Genomic DNA, 15,401 nt, shown 5'->3' on the forward strand with positions numbered 1-15,401 from the left:
GACGAGTATCACATGCCTATTGCTGAGATGATGGTGGATTCAGCTGCTGGTCATGAATACTTAAGCTTGTTGGATGGTTACTCAGGCTACAACCAAATCTTCATAGCAGAAGAGGACGTGTCGAAAACAGCTTTTCGATGTCCCGGTGCCTTGGGGACGTACGAGTGGGTGGTCATGCCATTTGGGTTGAAAAACGCTGGCGCGACCTACCAAAGGGTAATGAATACCATTTTTCATGATTTTATAGAAACCTTCATGCAGGTTTATATTGATGACATTGTGGTGAAATCCCCATCAAGGGATGACCATTTGTTACATCTAAGGAAATCCTTTGAGAGGATGAGAAAATATGGCTTGAAGATGAATCCCCTTAAATGTGCCTTTGGTGTTATTGCAGGTGATTTTTTGGGTTTTGTGGTGCACAAAAAGGGGCATCGAAATCAACAAAAATAAAGCTAAAGCCATTCTCGACACAAGTCCACCAACCAGCAAGAAGCAACTACAATCGTTATTGGGGAAGATTAACTTCCTAAGGAGATTCATTACCAACCTCAGTGAGAAGACCAAGTCATTTTCTCCGCTTCTTCGACTAAAAAAGGAAGATGTGTTCCGCTGGGAGGCAGAGCACCAAAAGGCATTCGATGAACTCAAGAAGTACTTGTCCAATCCACCTGTAATGGTACCACCCATCAAGGGGAGGCCAATGAAGCTGTATATTTCTGCCACAGATGAAACCATCGGGAGCATGCTGGCTCAAGAAGATGAAGATGGCAACGAAAGAGCCATATTTTATTTAAGTAGGGTGTTAAATAGCGCAGAAACTCGATACACTATGATCGAGAAATTGTGTCTATGCCTGTACTTCTCTTGTGTAAAGTTGAAATATTATATAAAGCCAATCGATGTAATGGTTTTTTCTCATTATGATATAATAAAGCACATGTTATCCAAACCAATCTTGCATAGTCGAATTGGTAAATGGGCTTTGGCCCTAACCGAATATTCATTAACTTACACCCCATTAAAAGCGATTAAAGGGCAGGCGGTTGCTGATTTCTTGGCAGATCACACCATGCCTAGAGAGATCATAACCTATGTGGGTATACAGCCTTGGAAGTTATATTTCGACGGTTCCAGCCATAAGAATGGAACTGGAATCGGGATGTTTATCATGTCCCCGCAGGGCATTCCCACTAAATTCAAATTTAGGATCAAGAGTAATTGCTCGAACAATGAGGTCGAGTATGAGGCACTGATATCAGGCCTCGAGATCTTGCTAGCTCTCGGGGCAAAGAATGTTGTCGTGAAAGGGGATTCTGAGTTGGTAGTAAAGCAGCTTACCAAAGAATACAAGTGCGTTAGTGAGCATCTAGCCAAATATTACGTGAAAGCTAGCAATTTGTTGGCTAAATTCGACGAAGCTGGAATAGGACATGTTCCTAGAATAGAGAACCAAGAAGCCAATGAGTTGGCGCAGATTGCTTCTGGGTATATGATAGATAGACTAAAGTTAACAGAGTTAATCAAGATCAAAGAGAAGCTGAGTCCTTCAGATCTCGACATTATGGTCATTGATAATCTAACTCCTGACGATTGGAGAAAGCCAATTGTCGAATACCTGCAGAACCCAGTGGGGTCAACTGATAGAAAAGTCAAGTATAGAGCCCTAAGTTACACCATTTTAGGCAACGAGTTGCTTAAAAAGAACGTCGATGGCACACTGTTGAAATGCTTAAGCGAAGACGACGCATTTATAGCAGTATCAGCTGCTCACGATGGCCTGTGTGGTGCTCACCAAGCAGGGGCCAAAATGAAATGGATTCTATTTAGACAAGGTTTGTATTGGCCAACTATCATGAAAAATTGCATCGAGTACGCAAAAGGTTGTCAAGATTGCCAAAAACACTCAGGAATCCAGCATGTGCCAGCTAGTGAATTACACTCTATTATCAAGCCATGGCCTTTTAGGGGATGGGCAATAGACTTAATTGGCGAAATTCACCCAGCTTCATCAAAGCAGCACAAGTATATCATTGTGGCAGTCGACTATTTCACTAAATGGGTCGAAGTCATCCCACTACAAAACGTAACACAGGAAACGGTGATCGAGTTCATACAAAACCACATTGTATATCGATTTGGATTGCCAGAGTCCATTACAACCGACCAAGGCACGGTGTTTGTGGGACGCAAAGTGGCAGCCTTCGCAGAATCTTGGGGCATCAAGCTTTTGACCTCGACCCCTTACTACGCTCAGGCTAATGGCCAAGTAGAAGCAGCCAACAAAGTCCTAATAAGCTTGATCAAGAAGCATGTAGGTCGAAAACCAAAAAGCTGGCATGAATCTTTAAGCCAAGTCCTATGGGCTTACCGGAATTCACCAAGGGAAGCGACAGGAACGACGCCTTTTCGACTGGCCTATGGCCAAGAAGCCGTATTGCTCGCAGAGGTATACTTGCAATCATGTCGAATTCAAAGGCAAGAAGAAATCCCAAGCGACGTTTACTGGAATATGATGCTAGATGAAATGGTCAACCTCGACGAAGAAAGGCTCTTGGCACTAGACGTCTTAACAAGGCAAAAGGATCGCATAGCTAAAGCATACAACAAAAAGGTTAGAGATCGATCTTTTATTACAGGGGATTATGTGTGGAAAGTTATTCTCCCAATGGATAAAAAGGATAGAGTTTATGGAAAATGGACCCCCAGTTGGGAAGGGCCATTTACAGTCGAGAAAACGTTACCCAATAACGCTTACGTGATCAAGGAATTGGGCAATCAGAGTCAGTGTGTTACGATAAATGGCAAGTATTTAAAAGCATATAAGCCAATGTTGCACGAATGTAAAATCGAATGAAACATGAACGATAAAATTGCCAAATTATATTCATTAATCGAAAAACATTACAAGTATGGCAAAATACAAGTAAAACTAGAAACCTAAAAAGGAAAAATGGCTCTGTATCCGTCATATTTAGCTTGCATAGGTGCTAATCGACCCACCAGCGCCACCATCTGGCCTTCAAGTCGAGCCTTCTTTTGACGAGCAACCAGGTCTTCAAGGGAGGCTGCAAGAATCGCCACAACTGACTGAACAAGACCTTCAGGATCTTGCTGATCCAAAGAGGCCTGGAGAAAATCGAATTTATCCCTCCACTCATCTATTTGGTGTTCTTGAAAGAACACCATTACTGAAAGTTCCCGGAACTCTTCAAACAGAGGCTTGGCCTCCAAGAGAAGCCCTTGGAACTCCTGAAGAGGAATTCTAACGCGCGCAACGATTGGCCTATGAAGTAGTTGATCAATGAGTCCTAAAAGCTCATCAAGGCCAGCAGAGGAGTCATACAGGTTCTGGAAAAGGTTCTCTTGGAAAGCCAAGTCCTTGATACGACGAAGAATTAGTCTGCTATCCATGGTGAAGAATGAAAGGTTCTTGGATCGCAGAAAGAAGGGAAGAATGGAAAGAAAAGAGGTGCTGTTGAGAGACGAGTAGAAAACTGCTTCATTTATAGTAGGGAGGTAACAAACAGACGTATTAATGCAAGCATGCAGTTACCAAAGCGTCAGCCAAACACGACAAGCCACGTCAACCACTACCACAAGTGAAGGAAGTTCTTGAGTCGTTGAACAGAAACGTGATAAAAGCGTTATAAATTATCGTGGTTTTCCAAGAAACTTGGAAGCTGAAAGGTTAGATTAAGCACCAAGTCAAATGGTGAGGCTTAGCAATTCAATGCAAGGAGTAATGTAGCGAAGGCTGATTCAACGATAAAATGCAAATCGAGAAATAAAGCATGTCGAGCATTGCCAATGCAAAGTCATTCATTAGTTAGAAATCGAATAGAGTTACAGGACAGGAATGATAAAGTTGGCAACAAAGGCCATAATAGATCTATGGCCATTACAATAAAGCAACAATTATGAAGCCTAAATTCTCGACTTGAAGGCTTCAAGCTGAACCCCAGCAGCAGCAATCCTACAATCCAAGCTTTGCTTCATACGCTGTTCTGCTGCTACTTCTTTAGACAGTTGAGATGTCGAGAGCATCACGCCCGTGCACTCAGCAGCCAGCGCATTCAGTCGAGAATTCACAGCTGGGCCTTCATCAATTAACATAGCCTTTTGCTTCTCGAGTCTGGCCACCTCCCTGTGAAGCTCATCCAGTCGAGCATCAACACTCGACAACTCAGCTGCAATGAGAGTCCTCTTAGCAGTCAGCTTGAGAGCCTCTTCTTTTGCGGGCAATAGGCCATTGGTATTGGAAACCACTTGTGCCTTTTTAGTTTCAATAGATTGCTCCACTGCAATGGCTTTGTCAAGCGTGGCCACAATATCGACCACGAGAGTTTGCAATTCGACGAGAGCATCTGCCTGAATTTGATCAAGTTGTTGGCTTAAGAGGAAGGCAAGCAGTTCTTTCACTTCTTGACCTAATTGAGGATTGACTCGGACACTGCCAATGAAGCCAGTATCGAAAACCAGCCCTTTTAACTTAACAAGAGCCGCTTCAATCCGGCTATCATCGGGCACTCCACCAGACTGAGCAGTCTCAGCAATTTCAGCTTGGCGCGGTGGAGACTCGAGATCCAAAGTACCATCAAAGAAGCTCTGGAAGATGGAAAGAGGATCCTCGACCAAAAGAGCACTGAGCCTTTCACTAGAAGTATGGGAAGAAGCAGCCGTCTTAGAAGAAGATGAACCCCCCTTAGCATGAGGTGAGATCAAAGCGGCTCTAGCATCTTGTTGAAGTCGCTGAGGAGAAAGTCGAGGCTGTTGAGGGGAAGTTTGAAGCTGTCGAGGAGAAGATTCGGAATGAACGGAGGCCAGAACATCAGCCTTGGGTGGGGGCATTACGCCAATCACTTGGTCAGGCTGAATGATTGGACCCTCACCACCCTGCACTTCATCGTGTGGCATGCTTTCTTCACGAGCAGGGGAAGGCAGGTTCTGCATATCCTGTGGAGGAAAATTAGAAAGGTTATCTCGACATTCTTTAGTATAATAGGGTTCACAACCAGGATGTTGCCAAGCAATTGGTTTCGAGTTAAAATAGAATGTCAGTTTGTCCCACACAGGGTCTGACTCAGTAGAGTCTAAACTCGAGCTAGAGGACTCTAAATCGCTCGAAGAACTAGATAGGGCAATTGATGGAGGTTTAGAAGAAAACCACGTGGCCCGAGGTACAGCCATTTTAGACATGCCAACCCTCTGAAGAATCAAAGTAAAAATGATTGAGAAAGAGGAAAAGGAAGCAAATGGAAACAAGATGTGAGCTAATGATTCACCTTAGGGCCAGATGCTCTGAGGGGACTGGAACTGGTTGAACTCTTAGAATGGTGGGAGGAGGAGCTGCCAGATTTGCGACTAGACCTTTTCCCGGAGGTCTTCTTGGCTTGAGCCATCTCGACAGGAATTGGTGTAGTACCTCGAAGCAGAGGATTAGAAGCCTGCTCATCAACACCTTGTTCAACACCTTGCTGCACTTCCTCACGGTGACTGGCTGATTTAGCCGGGGAGGGATTTCCCACAGAAGATTCACCAGCGCCTTTAGCCCTTTTTTGGCTCGCAGAAGTAGTTGGGGTGGCTCCCCGTTTTCGACTCTGAAACAAAAGCAAATGATCACAAAGATATACACGTCGAGTAAAAGTCAGAGTTTCACAAGGTTCAGTATTACCTTAGGAATCTTGAGCTTATCAGCCAAGGCAACATCATCATCATCATCATCCTCCACTTCGACAATCGCAGAGGCCACCCGAGGAGAAGCCTGAGGGGTCGGTCGAGGAATTGGTTCAGCTACAAAAAGAAAACAAAGGAGAATTAAGCCATAAATATCGCAAAGATGCCAGGTCGAAATGATTACCTTGACCAATAAGCGATTTTATCGATATGTGGTTGAAGATTTCAACCGGCACATGGAGAGGATAATTCCATAGGTAACGCTTGGTCCAGGTCACCCGCTTCCGAGGGGGCAGTGCACTGTGGTAAAAGTTTTTGATACTTACGTGATCAACCCACTTAGGGAGCACTACCGGAAAAGCCAAAGCATACTTACAAGTAGGCAGTGGTGGGAACCTAAAGCCAGTTTTTCGAATAATAAAAGAAAGACCGTCCTCATCAGAAGGAAGGTTCAATCGGGTTTTCTTGGCTTTAGCTTCCCACATTTGCCTGAGAATTTGAGCTGCTTTGGCAACCGTTTCCTGAAGTCGAGGACCCGGAAAGTACACTACACCGAAGAATTGTTGAAAAGCGTTGATCTCAGATGTATGCATACCTTTGGTTTTCTTTGGGGCCTGCCTCTGCAAAAGAAAAACGTTTGTTATGCGCTGGAAGCAATCCTCAATTGGCGTCGAAATATCATGCCAATAAGCAGACCACCACGCCTTAAACGCCTGGGTGACGTAAAAGGATGGAGTGAAACTGAAAGGACTAAGACCAAGTAGCTCCTCATCGTTATAGTAACCAATGGTAGTGTCGAAAACACTACGTTTGGTGATGGTACCAGGATAGAGGATGAGGGATTTGTCGAACAAGGTATTGGGCAAATCTTGACTCAGCCCAAACTGTCGAGACACGAGCTGAGGATTGTAACCGCAAAGAGTAAAATCATTACTGGCGAAGTTGATGGTTAACACCCTGGGAGACAATATAGTCCGCCAAAGCTCGACTTGGTGTTGAGAAAGGTTCTCCGAACCGGGAAGATTAGGATATGAATTCCTTAGCCACCGAGGGCCATAAGAGGGTTTGTGATACGGTGCAAAGCTCGAGCGGAAGCGTTTCAGCTCGAAAAACATGGTGAAATACTTCTTAAAGTCAAACTCGAACGTGGAGGCATCATAAGGAGGGGTGAGAGCTTCAAGCCTGAAAGCGTCGATCCTTGTGTTAGACACCACAGGAGGAGAGTTCTTGGCTGGAAGAGATGGTTCGAAAACCGCATTCATCCAAAGCTGAAGAAGCCAGAAAGGACCGGCTGCATTCAAAGACGCCACTTTAGGATCTCGAATATCGGCGATTGCTTCATTGATCATTTGGTAGAGATTACCGAGCACGAGCCTAGCCATGGCGATAATTCGACCCTCGTGCAACAGATTGGCTAAAGGAAGAAGTTTAGCCGGGATTCTCAAAGATTTGGTGCAGAACACATAGGCAGAAAGCCAATACAGTAGAAACGCGACATGCTCAGCATCGGATACTTCACCATCCTCGACATAATGATCTTTAATAAACTTACTGAAAGCAATGTTGTCTGTCGGAATGGCGATAGGATCAGTGGGAGCAGCAGAAGAATGATAATCGTCACCCACCACCCAAAGGCCAGTGATGGCAGCAACATCGAGAAGAGTAGGAGAAAGCATCCCAAAGGGGACATGAAAGCTATTGGTGGACCGCTCCCAAAAGAAAAGAGAACTCAAAAGCATGGCAGGGTTGTAAGAAATCGGCGACCTCGACAACTGAATGAGGTCGAAAATGCCAGTCACTTTCCAATGCCCAGACTTACTGGCCTCCACCCTGTCGAGCCATCTCAGATAGGCTCCTTCACCAGCAGATGGGTTAGGAGGCGCAGACCTGAAAGCCCTTTTGGGATCTTTCAGAAAAGGGAAGCGGTAAGAAGGTTGGAACGCAAGAATGAGCTCATCCCCACGAATGCTGGGGTGAAAATGCTCGTAGTCCTCAGGGAGACTGTTAGGCCTGCCCTTCTTCGCCTTCTTCAAAGGGCCCAAAATGGCACGTAAATTGCCATTCACAGAAATAGGAATAAATACCTGGGATTTCCAGATAGCCCGTTTCTCCACGTCATACGGCGGATCTGGAATGGGAGCGCGCTTGGCTTCATTCACCTCACAAGCAGCAGCCAAAGGGATGACATGGTCAGAACCAGAACCAGAAGCCATGGAAATGTTCAGAGAATACACCGGGAAAACAAAAACCAAACGATGGAAGGCGGTCACAAGCAAAATCAGGCAAAAGTTTGAGTGTTCGAAAGCTTGAGGATTTGAAAGCGTGAGTGACTGAAAGAACGGTAAGCTTGAAGAAGGCCAACAATGGCGTATTTATAGGCAAGCGAATAGTCGGACGTGAAGCTGCATTACAGGGTGATGCATAAAATTTTTGAAATCCAACGGTTATTTTATTATATAACCGCAAAGAAAAGGCTAGGAAAAGGCCATGATTACTCTAAAAGTAGAGACGGCACACGGCAGACGAGGTCAGACGCTAAAGCCTCTGATTGGAGCAAAAGTCAAACGATTGGATCTCTGATGGGACTTGAAATCAGAAAAGGAAAAGTCGCGAACAGCCGTCAAGTTCCGTCGAAATACACGAGCGAAAAATGCTTGATCTCTCCAAGGACTGGTAGTCGAGAATCAACATTTTTGGGGGGCATCTGTTGGCCCAATATTTTGGCCCAAGAAAGAAAAACGCATTCAGCCCAAAACTCTCGAGGACGTCGAATTCTGACTAAAGAAAGGAAGAGGAAGTTGCACCAAGTTAATGGGGCGGCAAAACTCGACAACAACAATTACTGCTAAACACAGGCACATGTAACACGTGCCACACTGACCAAGTCAAATTCCCCCCACGATGGTCGAAAACATGGCCAGGAAACGGTTGGAGCAGTTGAAGCACACGATCTCCACCACCATGCGCAGAACTTCCGGAGCAAGCATCAGATCGTGGGAGAAACCAGACCCACTAACACGCAGAACACGAAACTCTATAAATAGGAGAATCCAATTCAGAAAGAGGGTTCCCAACTGAAAAACTCTGAAAATTCACTAAAAGCTCTAAACGTCCGCATCAATGAGACTTCGAGAGCAGCACGTGATGATGGAGGAGTATGTTGCAGAACCAACGCTTTAATTTCCTTGCATTTCAGTTCGTTAATTTCCAGTTTTTTATGTGTAGCTTGTTTTGTCGAAATTTGCTTTCATGTTATTTTGGTTTGCTTGACTATTTTGTAATCGACTCATATTCAATAAAATCCAGTTTCGTTTGAAATTGTGTATTATTGTCGAAAACACATCCGTCCACACACTACACTTTGGCAAAACGTTTTCTCAAAGGGACCCTGAAATCTAAACTTCCTTTAATCGAACTAAGAGGATATTTGTTTACCAAAAATCCGTGTAAACACATTCTCTCAACTTTCTCATTGTCTTTCTCTTCAGGTCCACAAAGTGCAAGCATTAAACTAAATCATTCTTTTTCAAAAGAATTATATGGGTGTTTCGATTTTCTATATCGGAAAAAATTAGTAAACCCCAGCACAATGCGACATATTTGCGATACACATGTTTTGTGGCAGTTTCTTACCGTCACAAAACTTTTGTGTGGACGTCCATTCCGCGGGATTCACATATTTAGCTCTCTTTCTATAATTTATTCTCAGAGGTATCAAAGATGATGACCAACTGAGCTGCTAGGAAACTCGATGGATGAAGATAAAATTGACCAAGAGACAATGATGTTATAAAATTAAGAGACAATGATGTCATCTCTTCTTTTTATAACGATGGAGTTCCTTGTCACTTATAATGTTAAATGCTGTTTACTGATGTGTAGTTAGTGCCTCCAAATAGTTCATCAATTTACAATTTTCCTTTGGAATATTTAAGAAACAATATCCTATGTGCGGATGGTAGCGAGAAAATGGCATTCTAAATTTTAGCATGTGTCTTTACTCATTAGATTTTGTTTATATGCTTGTTTTTTCTGGATCCTGAATTTAATTAGCTGACTCATTCAATCAAACATATCTATGTTATTTTTCAGACCATTGATGACCTACAAAATAGAGACTGATCCCTTGTGTTTGGAACTTCAGATCGTGTAGAAATGACTACTTTATACTTTGGCTTTTGCTCATAAATTTCACAACTCTGCACCTTCCTTCACTTGTTCCCCTATCACTGTTATATTTTGAATTCTTATCTACCATGTCAGATACCACGTTTGGATTCAATTTTACCTTAGCCAGTGTCCCTACTTCTCCTATAACACTTTCTTCTAATAGAGGTTTAGGCTCTGATGGAATAATCACTCTAGGTAGGATTTAAACCTATCATATCTTGCTGTTTTCTTTCTGTTCTATGTTGATTTTTCATATATTAGTTTTCTCACAATAATTCTAACTCTATGCTAACATGTTGCAGCTTTTGTTATGATGTTCCTTCCCTTTTTGGCTTTATGTTGCATTAAAAAAATGAATCAGAATGATAGCACTTCAGAGCAAAAAATTCTGAACCTCACTGTGGATAAATTTCTGATCGAAATGGAAAGAGAGAAGCCAATCAGGTTTGCCAGTGAGCAGCTAAAGACTGCAACTGGTAACTACTCTAACTTGCTTGGTTCAGGAGGGTTTGGAGAAGTATATAAAGGAAATCTTATCAATCAAACCACTGTGGCTGTGAAGGTTCTGCGTGGGAGTTCAGTAGACAAGAAAATTGAGCAGCAATTCATGGCAGAAGTGGGTACAATTGGTAGAACTCATCATTTAAACCTTGTCCGGCTATACGGCTTTTGCTTTGAAAAAAACTTGATAGCACTGGTTTATGAGTACATGGTGAATGGCTCCCTTGACAGGTTTCTGTTTCAGGAGAACAAGAGCTTAGGATATGAAAAGCTTCATGAGATTGCAGTTGGGACAGCTAGAGGCATTGCATACTTGCATGAAGAGTGCCAACAGAGGATAATTCACTATGACATAAAACCAGGAAACATTCTCTTGGACAGGAACTTCAATCCCAAAGTTGCTGATTTTGGTTTGGCTAAGTTGTGTAACAGGGAAAATACTCACATAACCATGACTGGAGGAAGGGGGACTCCTGGTTATGCCGCTCCTGAACTTTGGATGCCATTTCATGTAACTCATAAGTGTGATGTTTACAGCTTTGGCATGCTGTTATTTGAAATCATAGGTAGGAGAAGAAACCTTGACATTGAACTTCCTGAGAGCCAGGAGTGGTTTCCAATCTTGGTTTGGAAGAAGTTTGATGCTGAAGAACTTGGGGAGTTAATGACAGTCTGTGGGGTAGATGAAGAAAATAAGGAGATAGCAGAAAGAATGGTAAAGGTAGCTCTGTTGTGTGTTCAGTACAGGCCAGAATCAAGGCCTATAATGAGTGTTGTGGTCAAAATGTTGGAAGGTTCTGATGAAATTCCTAAACCTTCGAACCCATTTCAGCACTTGATGAATGGGTCTTTGACTGCTAATCCAGTCCAAGGGTCACAGACTTATACAACAACTGTTTCTTCCAGCTCTTCTGTTTTGGTAAGTGACACCAACCTATGTGCTACTCCTGTTATGAGGAAGTATGAGATTGAATTAGCCTCTAGTATATGATGGAAATTGGACTTTGCATTTGGGTTCAATAAGTTGTAAAATATTTTCCCATTTCATTTTCATCTACTTGTTATTTTTTTTTGTTGATAATGTTCTTTTATTTTAACATTTACACTGACAACCTTGTCTTTTATTCAGTGAGCTCAGGGTAAATATAATTGAGAATTATTATAGGATGTCAATATGCAGCATCACATAAGCTAATATATATGCTATGCCTATACATGCAGAATTTTACACTAACTTCATTATTTTTTCAGAGTGAAATTTGATGTTGTACATTCATAAAAAAGGAACAAAACCAATCTCACTCAGTTTAGAAGTACAAAATTATATAAATTTCCATTTCACTATAATTTCTGTACTGTTCTGTTAGATCAAGTAGTTTTTTCGATCTGAAATGTATTGTCCATGGTTCTAGAACCAGGTTCTGGCAAAGGATCTGTCTTCCATGATGATGGAGTAGCATCTGAATCTGCAGTGCTTCCATCCGGAGTCATGTTTGCTTTCCATGAAACCATGTTTTTGAAAGGAAATGGGGGTGGAGAAATTTCTATTTCACCCTCTAACATCTTCACCACAGTACTCATAAGAGGCCTATCTTCTGGTGAATACTGAACACACCATAGAGCCACCTTTAACATTCTCTCAGCTTTCTCATTGTCTTTCTCTTCAGTTCCACAAAGTGCAAGCATTACAGCTAATTCATTATTCTTAAACATCTCCCATGTCCACTTTGGAAACCATTGCTGTGATTCTGTGTAGGTAGAATCAAAGTGCCTTCTCCTCCCTACAATTTCAAAAAGAAGAATACCAAAACTATAAACATCACACTTGTAAGTCACCGGATAAGCCTTCCACATTTCTGGTGCAGCATACCCCCTGGTTCCTCTAAAGTGTGTGTTGATTGTAGTGTTACTTTCCCTGTTGCGGAGCTTCGCGAGGCCGAAATCTGCTATCTTTGGTTCTAATTTCATGTCAAGAAGAACATTCTCTGGTTTGATATCATAATGAATTATTCTATGTTGACATTCCTCATGTAAATAAGCAAGTCCCTTTGCTGTTCCAATTGCAATGTGATGTAGCTTCCCCAGCTCAATGTTCCTGTTCTGGCTGCCAAATAAGTACTTGTCAAGAGATCCATTTTCCACACACTCATAAACAAGAGCTCTTGTATCATGGTGGAAGCAGAAACCATAAAGTCTAACTAGATTGATATGGTAAGTTCTTCCAATGGTTCCAACTTCTGCTTTGAATTGCTCTTCCATTCCCATATCCAAACAGTTGAGAACTTTGACTGCTACAAGTTCTCCATTTGGCAATTCTCCTTTGAAGACTACTCCAAAAGCACCAGAACCCAATATGGTTGAGTAGTTCTTTGTAACTCCATCAAGTTGCTCAGGTGAGAACCTGATTGGTTTCTCTCTGTTGATGTTGCTCAGGAATCTTTCCATGGTTGCAAACTCAGCTTTTGAACCAGGAACTATGGAATCTGGTGGTATTACCACTTCTATTTTGCTGGGGGATGGAAGTGACTTTGAAGCTTTATGATCGTTCTCTGTGGTTGGAAGCTGAGTGTAAGCTGGAATCACAGTTCCTGCCTTCTTCAAGCACTCAATAATTGCATATGCTATTGCTATAATTGCTATTATTACCACCACTCCATAAACTGAAAATTAAAACAGAACATAACTATATAAGCTAAGCTTTTCTATTCCATGCACATGATGATTATTTGGTACGAGGATGAGAATGAAAATGAAAATGAAAATGAAAATGAAAATGAAGCTATTTAATTTTGCCATGTGACTTTGCGGGTCACAGTTTCGAGTTGTGAAATCCTCCTCTTGCGAAAAACGTAAGGTAAAGTAGTCTGCATTAAATCCACGAAGTGAATTCGGCCCCTACCTGAACCTCGCACATAGAGGGATCTTTATAGCACCAGGTGCCTCCTCTTTGCGGCTTTGCCTTTATAATATTTTAACTTTGAAGCAATATATATTTTTGTATAATTTTGTATACCTCAGATCCTATACTAAATTGTAAACAGCTGAAAAGAGAAATTCATAAAGAAGAAGAAGAAGAAACCAATACTAATTGCTTACCAACAGATCCTGCTACTGCCCATTTCATGGTGGAATCAACACTCTGATCAAACTTGTCAAAAGTGTTTTGAGCCTGTGTATCTAAATCATTAGAGGAACTGTAGTAGTAGGAAGGGGGAGAAAATCGAAAACTCATGTTTTTTCTGATCAGCTTGTGCAGGAAAACCAAGTAGTATGCAAATGGATATAGAGATATTGATATATGTGACCATACATGAGAGTATAGAAGAAGAAATTGTCTTTGACTAAAGAAAGTTCATCATATATTATATTTCTGTTTTTTACTATCATGTGCCACGAAACGCGTTTTTGCTTATTGCAGGGAAATTTCACCATAAATGTACGATAACGACTCTGGCCAATCAATGAGAACTGAGAAGTTTCAAAGTATGATTATGGCTGAGAAATATTGGAGGATAAGATGGAGTTTACCGATTTTTTTTTAGAAGTATATTTTCAACTTCTAGTGTTTTTTTTCTCTTGAACAAGGTATTTCATGGTTAGTATCCATGAGACTAATCCCTCACCTCACGATTAGAGCGCAGGGTTGACCAAAGAATTTTTTCCATTAACCATAGTTGGGATTCGAAACCGATAGCCCATAGAGATTAGCATTACATCGTTGTCTTCCAAAGTCAACTGGAAGACAATTTTAGACTTAGAAAAAGTCAAAGTATTTTTGAAGTCAGGCTCACATTCTAGATTGACTCTGTCCAATCCAGCATAAACCACAGCAGCACATTGTGGTATGGTATCCAAAATTGGTTTATGAGATTTTGGAACAACTCAAGTGTGAATGTGATTTTTTTTGAACGTAAAGTGTGAATGTGATTGCTTAGTAGCTATTGTAAGTTTCTCTTGACAATCATCTTGAAGGATTAATTATCTACCAAAGTAGGGCAAACTGCCGCAAAGCTGATCGAGGAGAGTACCTTGACCATGGTTTGACCGTACAAGATGTTGGTGATTTTAGAATCATCAATGTATTTTAGTAGTAATGTGATCTACTATAGGCTGATGCAATTACGCGTTAGGCTCGGAATCGAGTCAGGTTAGTGCGGAGTGCACGCTCGGTGAGCCAACGCATAATTGACCGCGAATACGAACCGGGGTCCAAGGGGCGGAGCCCCTGGCTGGGGTCCCGCTTGAACAGTTGTGACCCTAGGTTGAAATTGTTTGAACAATTGTGACTTTTCGGAACAATTGTGACTTTTCGGAACAATTGTGATCATTCGTGCAAACACAACCTTCTATATAAGGTTGCTTGCAGCCTAAGGAAAGATATACAGAAAACCAGAAAACAGAATTCTGAAACAGAAATTCGAACAACACAACATCTCTCTACTTTCTTAATCTGTTTTCTTGTGCCAAGAAACAGATTGATTGTCAAGCATTATCCCAACAAAGATTTCGTGAAACCGGACAATTATAGGGTCGAAATAATTTGTTCGGAAAGTGGACGCTCACGATTCTTGACTTTATCCAGGATTATCACAACCAGATTTCTAACACAAGAGAGGAACAACAACATTTTCTCAGTTTTTCATTTTCTGTTTATTTTAGGATCAATATCGTTTAGGATTCTTATGATATTTTCTTTATTTGATATTCTATTTTAGAATATTGGTAGTAGATATGTTAAGTTTTATTTAATTTTACTCTGATAGTCTTTAAAAATATGATTTAGGTCCTCTCATGATTATTTGAGAAAAATATTTAAAGTAATTCAATTTGTTAAATATGTTATGATATATTAGTAAAATAACTTGAGAAAACATAGAAGGAAGAATCAATCATGACTTAAAGTACAATAAAAAAAATCATGACTTAAGTAAAAACAATTACAAATATATTGATGTTCTATATTATAAAAGATATAAATTATTATAATTTTAAGTGTTGAATTAATCTATTACTGATACAAAAGATGTGAATATATAGCATCAAAAAAGATGTGA

The 15,401-nt window shown here is 41.3% G+C and overlaps 2 protein-coding genes across 2 annotated transcripts; one reads left to right on the plus strand and one right to left on the minus strand.

The window, feature by feature from the left end:
- Positions 1 to 9,602: 9,602 nt before the first annotated feature.
- On the plus strand, positions 9,603 to 11,419 carry LOC130723845 (rust resistance kinase Lr10-like). The gene is made up of 2 exons (XM_057574982.1): positions 9,603 to 10,041; positions 10,149 to 11,419. Exons 1-2 carry the CDS (start codon positions 9,933 to 9,935, stop codon positions 11,336 to 11,338), a joined length of 1,299 nt encoding a protein of 432 aa, XP_057430965.1. The 5' UTR covers positions 9,603 to 9,932; the 3' UTR covers positions 11,339 to 11,419.
- Positions 11,420 to 11,570: 151 nt separating this feature from the next.
- LOC130723844 (G-type lectin S-receptor-like serine/threonine-protein kinase At2g19130) lies at positions 11,571 to 13,729 on the minus strand. Its single transcript, XM_057574981.1, has 2 exons — positions 13,444 to 13,729; positions 11,571 to 13,007 (listed from the first exon to the last, which is right to left on the minus strand). The coding sequence occupies exons 1-2, from the start codon at positions 13,577 to 13,579 to the stop codon at positions 11,716 to 11,718; spliced, it is 1,428 nt and encodes a 475-aa protein (XP_057430964.1). The 5' UTR covers positions 13,580 to 13,729; the 3' UTR covers positions 11,571 to 11,715.
- Between the last annotated feature and the right edge of the window lie 1,672 nt (positions 13,730 to 15,401).

Source organism: Lotus japonicus, chromosome 6 (assembly GCF_012489685.1).
Source record: "Lotus japonicus ecotype B-129 chromosome 6, LjGifu_v1.2".
NCBI lineage: Eukaryota > Viridiplantae > Streptophyta > Magnoliopsida > Fabales > Fabaceae > Lotus > Lotus japonicus.

Bases quoted from the DNA above. Each gene is read 5' to 3' on its own strand.
- LOC130723844 (XM_057574981.1), bottom strand. From the start codon at position 13,579: ATGAGTTTTCGATTTTCTCCCCCTTCCTACTACTACAGTTCCTCTAAT. The intron at 13,008-13,443 runs GTAAGCAATTAG...TTTAATTTTCAG, and splicing joins GGCAGTAGCAGGATCTGTTG to TTTATGGAGTGGTGGTAATA.
- LOC130723845 (XM_057574982.1), top strand. From the start codon at position 9,933: ATGTCAGATACCACGTTTGGATTCAATTTTACCTTAGCCAGTGTCCCT. The intron at 10,042-10,148 runs GTAGGATTTAAA...AACATGTTGCAG, and splicing joins TGATGGAATAATCACTCTAG to CTTTTGTTATGATGTTCCTT.